Consider the following 6165-nt stretch of genomic DNA (forward strand, 5'->3'; position numbering starts at 1 on the left):
AACTATTGCAGGGATTTGATCCAAGATCCTCGAGGAATTTGGTCCATTTTTCTCGAAGAATTATACGATTGGGAGACTTTGGAAAGAATGACTCCAACAGACAATGTTCGAATCACGTCTGTAGTCAACAAATACCATGTTGAGATGTTGAAAACATGGATTGCAAGAAAGTATGTGGAAGAGAACGAGGAGGAACCACCAAGATTGTCAACGTTTGCGGTAACCACTGCTTTCATGTGGGTTTGTTTGGTCAAACTGAAACAAAGTAATAAAACTCCTGACCAACGTTTAAGAAATGACGCTGCGATGTGCGTCTTTACTTTTCTAGCTGATTGTAGAAGCCGCCTAAGATTGCCAACAAATTATTTTGGAAACTGTCTAAAACCATGTTTTGCAACGGCGAAAAGAAGTGAGCTAATTGGAGAAAATGGGATGGTTGTGGCTGCAAAGGCTATTGGAAGAGAAATTCTGGAGCTCGAGAAAGAACCACTGAGAGGGGCAGCGACTTGGATATCAAGTGGAAAGGAAGTATTGCGTAAATGTGAACACTACATAACACTTGCAGGATCGCCAAAACTGCGAGTTTACGAGACAGATTTTGGGTGGGGAAGGCCAGCAAAGAGTGAGGTCGTTCACCTTGGTTCTCAAGGATCCATTGCTATTGCTGAGAGTAGGGATGAGGAAAGCGGCGTTGAATTTGGCGTGCCACTTGCTCCAGATGAATTCGACAAATTCAATGTTATTTTTGAGCAAGGTTTACTGAGCTTGTGCAAATAAATTGTTGTACGATGGAGTGGTTGGTTGGTTTAATTGATGTTTGCTTCTACTTAAAACATTAAATAATGAAAGGTTTGTCCTTTTAAATTGGTCTTCAAGCTTCGGTTAGGGGAGAGAAAAACGAAAACAACAAATTATCACCTCCACATCCTTTCATCATCCTCCAGTTCAATTAAAAAGTCTTGACTTAATACAACAGTATCATCCAAAGGATAACAAATATTATATAATTATATCATCATATCAAATTATTATTTATAATATGTGACATAAAAATAATTAATTATAAATATTTATTTTTTTAAAATAAAATTTTAATTAAATATAATAAAATTATAAAAAATTTTAATGTTATATTGAAAAATATGGTTATTATAAACATTTAGTTGTTATAGGTTTAAGTTGAAAAATTTAGTTGTCAGAGTCACAATGAACAAGTTGTTACATGTCAGCCCTTTCATAAGTCACAGTCCCAGTGGACAACTGTAAGGAGGGAAGGAAAAGAAAGTAAGCGAGCGAAGCCGAAAGGAGCAAACCCAGTTGACATGAGGAACTGCGTAGAAGAGCTTGTGAAGTTCCCTCTCCACTCTCAGATGAACGGAACTCTAGAATGGGATATTGGGCTCTCACAAGAATTCTGCTCTTCTCTCCTTGGTCACCACTCAGCCGACCCCTTCTCCCCTATTGCCAGTAAGAAATGAAAAAACCCCAACAAATAATCTTCTCTTTTTTTTTTTTTCTGTGGAATTACGGTATCTACTTCATTTGGTTAGAGGTGGGATTCATTTCTTTGTACTTATGGAGCAGATTCTCTGGGAGTCTCTCAAAATCCTTTATACATCCAGTTAGCGTCGGCCTTATATGAAATCATAACTTTTGGTTCACTTCAAGCGTCATCTAAGTGTAACAAGTTGGCATCTTCTTATGAAGGCAGTGGCTTGAAGCAGAAAGAAGAGTGGTTTGACTTAGTTCACAAAAAGGGATCTGAATTAGCTGAAGTATGTACATCTGATGTTGATGGCTTTACCTTTTCCAGTTATATCCATAGTTCATGTGCATAGCTAATCGTTGCATTTCATCAGATTTTGAAGAACATCAATTTTGAACTACATGTTCAGGAGGCTTTCTTCACTCAACTAAAGGGTATTATTCTGTTCCACAAATATTTATGCTAATAATTATGCTCTTTTTTATTTGGTTTTTATATCAGCATTTATTCCATTCTTTATTTCTTTACATGAGTTGTTTTTCCTTTTTAATAGGTAAGTTGGGGCAGGGGCATTTGAACTTGGGACCTGCATTTTGGAGCTAAAGTGCAGCTACAGTTTCAATATTTTCTCTTTTCTATTACTCCTTTAGAAGAAGTGACGTCTTGCATTCTAGACATTTTCCATGTATATACTATTCAAGTGAAGACTTTTTTCCTATTAATTTGGTATTGTTTGTAGATGGGCCTGAAAACAGTAGAAGGGAGGTGCGCTCTTGGTGGCTATAATAGGTAGGCCTCACCGTAATGCACTCGTATGAATCTGTGTTTGCTTTGTTTCTTTTCCCTACTTTACAGTTTATGCCATTTATGATTCATTTTAATGTATGCCCTTGTTTAGATTTTTCTTGTGTAACAATAACTCAATACACGGATACCATTATCTAACAAATCCTATGAAACTATGGTAAAACTCTGACAAAAGAAAAAGGAAAAAGAGGTGGAAACATAAATTTTTTAATCAATGTTGTTATCATTAATATTGCATGATGTTTTCTTTTTCATTTGGTGGGATGGGGGTCAATGGATTAAGCATTTTCAGAAGGAACTCAACTGGCCTCATCTTGAAAAACCAAAACAAAGAGATTATCCTATCAACTGATGCTATAATTTTAATTTGAGAATCTCCTTTTATCAGCTTCAATAGAAATATGGTGTATTATTCAAAGTGGATAGGGAAGATAGATATTTACATCAAGAATAGTAAGACATTATCTTTCAAAAAAACAAAAAAAAAAGAGAAAGACATTGGATGATAGGTACTGGTGATATTGTTTTTAGTTTTTTCTGGTTATGCTTGCCACTGAACTTATAATGGATTTATATTGAATAGTTGAGTATATTTTATAAGCTTTTCTTTATATTTTCTTCTTATTGTGTTGACTTCAGAATTGCATCTGGGGCATTGATCCTTTTCTACAAATGCTTGGTACTTGAGGTTCAGGCAGCAGGTGTTTTTCAAGTTATCCATGCTTTTTTTTTATCTCTTATTCAGTTAGTTTCTTCTAATACATTTGATTGACAGGATGTTCACCGTTGTGCTTCATTCTTTGAGATGTTGGAAGCAGAGAGTCTTGCAAAGGTACTTCCAGGAGTTGAAACCATAGATGAAGGTAATGAAGGGTTAAATAAATTATGATGTTTTCCATAAGGGTTAAAACTACAAATAAGTTTGGTCCACAAGCACAATTAACAAATATCGTTCACTCCTAGAACAATACAAGGAAGAAAGGAATATGTTGGTCCCTTAACACTTAGTTATCTAAAAGTTGAAAGTGTAGTTAGCCTAGGTGTGTTTGGATATTTTAAACCATAACAAATAATCTCGATACCGCTAAATTACAAACCAAAATTATCTTGGGAAGATGATCTGAGATCATTGATCAAGATTTTACACCTCTCTATGTGATGTTAATCTGTGCTAGTGCAGTGGAGCACTCCATTATTGGTAATTATTAGTTTTGCAGCTTGATTGTCTTCAAACCTCTAATTATAATGCTAAATTTATAAGAGAAAGATGATCCCAGATCCTTCTAGATTTAAGAGCTCTCTTATATAATGCTGATTTCTGCTATTATTGAAATGCATTCTGTGAATGCTAACCTTCCTGCATACCATTCTTTTTGCTATAACCATAATGATAAATCCATATATGAGAAGTTAATTTTATTAAGCAGGAAAAAGTTGAAAGTAGATGAAGAAACAAGTAAAACTGAAAGTATGACATTTGGACAAGAATTTAAATGTTTAAAATTTCTGTTAATTGAATTTAGCTCCAGTGAGCACTGTTAACAGCTTACAGAACAGTTTTTGCGGAAATGGCGGACACAAGCTAACACCTGTTGTTCTATACATTGTAGTCTGAGCCCTGTTATATGTGAGTTTCAAACTTTACTTGGAATTAATGAAAATACCTTATGATTGTAATTACATGCTACGATTTTTTTCCTTTACATTTATATTATTTTAATGAGGAAATTTTGAATGTTTGGACAAATCAGAACCTTTAAAGTGAATTCTTCATCATACTTGGCATCATGCAAATTTATGAAACATTGCTCTTTCAGGCATTCAAGTTTACAGGAAGTTTTACTCAGAAGAGAAAGAAATGTCCAATGGTGTACTTGCAATTTGTGTTGCAAAAGTGGCTGCTCAACCCTACCTTTCATTGGCCAGAATACTATCTGTGAGTGAGCTGACTCTGTGCTGCTTGGATTCGTGCCTATAACTGTATGAATAGATGAGATTCTATACTTTTAGATGAAGGGAAAATTTCTTTCCAGCGGAATAAAATTCATCAACAAATAGGAAAAATCACAAAGAGAGGCAGAATTTATGTTAAGTACCCAAACCAAAAGCTTCGAAATGAAAGCAAATCCAAAATGAAAACTGCAATCTTTGCCTCTGACTAATATCATAACCGACAATGGGTTGAGTAAACTTGGCTTTGAAAGTATCTTGGAATATGCTTTAATTGTGGAGTACTAGTTAAAGAACATTGATGTTGTTAGGAGGCATAGTTGATGTATAGAATATTGGTCAGTCTGTATTTAAAAGTATTTAGTAAAGACTAAAGAGTGAGCTTTGCAAATGTTGAGCATCTCACTTACAACAAACATGCATGTAGATGATTTATGCAGAAACCCTACTTCAGTTGAAAATGGACGTTAGCACTTGAAGTGTCCATCTGCATAAAGCAGTTTTCTACACTATGGAGATCGTAGGCTGTCTGACGCTATACGTAGGCTAGGAGTGTTGTGAATTGTGCTGACATAGTTGTATCCTTCTCCTACGTTTTTGGTGTTGTGCAAAAATTATAATGTCTGATTTCAGGGGTTGAGTTATGAGGGTGTTCAAAGTCTTTTAAATGAGGAGCATCTTCTTGGATCTATTCCATGAGAATTCTCATTGGGAAGGGTAACTTCTCTGCTACACGGCTACACCGCAATTAGAAGTCAAATGCAAGATGAGGACACAGGATCCATTGTTTGTTGTGTTATACTCCATCCCAAGAAAAGTTGCTTGATATAGATTCTAGGAATATCTTCTGTTTCCTTCGTTTTGAATCCTGTGACTGATCATAAAAAGTTCCAACATGTGGAGTAGATTGAAATTGGGATGAACTCGTTTATCACCACTCTCACCAAGTGCCATACACATGTCAGACAGGTTATGAAGTTGGTCCCTCAAGAGACTGGGGAAGTTACGCAAAAATATAACACGCACACAGTGCCTTGAGATAAATTTTCCCGAGTATCACAGCTAGAAAATGATTTCTCTGACCATAATGTTAAGATAGACGCAGCCTAAGTTTCTCTCTAAAGAAAAAACAAATCCCCCTGCTGCCTCTCCTGAAGGCAGGATTTGATCTCCATTCCTTAATGCACCCACCAAAAGACTTGATCAACTGAGGTGGCTGAGATGTCCTCTGTTCCATTTGTTGTAAATATTTAGCTGGTTAGAGAGATGGGAAAGTGGTGATCTTGTGTATGGTTGAATTCAAGAAATGAAACCACAGAAATATGGAACTTGGATTCTTCTATGGCTTCTCGAGAGAACTAAAATAGAATCATACAAAAATGTTGTACGATTTTACACTTAAATCTAAAAAATGAGTTGGTGAATCCCCTTGCCCTGATCCTTGCCAAGCTGCTCTGATTCCAGAACCACTCTGCCAATAACTTGTCTTAAGGGACCGCCCAAAATGGATATGGCAATATGCTGTGGCAAAACCCAGTCACCTTCTTCACAAGGTTTAAACAATAAATCCCATAAAGTTTACTTTTCTTCATAAATCAAAGGAAAGAGATATATTACTTAAAGCGATAACAGAATGTAAAAGTAATTTTTAAATTAAGACTGATTAAATTCACATTGAAATTAAATTACATTGTTTTTATTAAGTAGTGCAATTAAATTTGCTGACTTTTGTTGTTCTTGGAAATAAAACTTTTGCTACTATTAAATAATTTTTGCTTTTCATCTAATTATTATTCCTTCACTCTAAGGGTCCGTTTGGTATCATGGATGTAAAGCACATTATCTGCAATGTGACTTATTAAATTATACTGCAGTGTTTATTTTGTAACAGACCACTGCAATGTAAGATTGCAATGCAATCA

General features: G+C 35.3%; 2 protein-coding genes across 2 annotated transcripts; both read left to right on the forward strand.

Annotated features, from left to right (window-relative positions):
- The first annotated feature begins 6 nt into the window (after nucleotides 1-6).
- LOC110422112 (coumaroyl-CoA:anthocyanidin 3-O-glucoside-6''-O-coumaroyltransferase 1-like) lies at nucleotides 7-798 on the forward strand. Its single transcript, XM_021435895.2, has one exon. The coding sequence runs from the start codon at nucleotides 88-90 to the stop codon at nucleotides 775-777; it is 690 nt and encodes a 229-aa protein (XP_021291570.2). The 5' UTR covers nucleotides 7-87; the 3' UTR covers nucleotides 778-798.
- Nucleotides 799-1210: 412 nt separating this feature from the next.
- On the forward strand, nucleotides 1211-5808 carry LOC110421371 (uncharacterized). Its single transcript, XM_021434958.2, has 8 exons — nucleotides 1211-1467; nucleotides 1585-1775; nucleotides 1860-1921; nucleotides 2228-2275; nucleotides 2933-2987; nucleotides 3069-3156; nucleotides 4111-4229; nucleotides 4877-5808. The coding sequence occupies exons 1-8, from the start codon at nucleotides 1323-1325 to the stop codon at nucleotides 4940-4942; spliced, it is 774 nt and encodes a 257-aa protein (XP_021290633.2). The 5' UTR covers nucleotides 1211-1322; the 3' UTR covers nucleotides 4943-5808.
- Nucleotides 5809-6165: the final 357 nt, after the last annotated feature.

This window comes from Theobroma umbraticum, unplaced genomic scaffold, assembly GCF_002168275.2.
Source record: "Theobroma umbraticum cultivar Fairchild unplaced genomic scaffold, ASM216827v3 scaffold_130.0, whole genome shotgun sequence".
NCBI classification, from domain to species: Eukaryota; Viridiplantae; Streptophyta; class Magnoliopsida; order Malvales; family Malvaceae; genus Theobroma; species Theobroma umbraticum.

What these genes read in the sequence shown, in the direction of transcription:
- LOC110422112 (XM_021435895.2), top strand. Translation starts at nt 88, where the DNA reads ATGACTCCAACAGACAATGTTCGAATCACGTCTGTAGTCAACAAATAC.
- LOC110421371 (XM_021434958.2), top strand. Translation starts at nt 1,323, where the DNA reads ATGAGGAACTGCGTAGAAGAGCTTGTGAAGTTCCCTCTCCACTCTCAG. An exon ending in TTCTTCACTCAACTAAAGGG is followed by an intron (nt 1,922 to 2,227) that starts TATTATTCTGTT and finishes TTGTTTGTAGAT; the next exon opens with GGGCCTGAAAACAGTAGAAG. An exon ending in CATTGGCCAGAATACTATCT is followed by an intron (nt 4,230 to 4,876) that starts GTGAGTGAGCTG and finishes GTCTGATTTCAG; the next exon opens with GGGTTGAGTTATGAGGGTGT.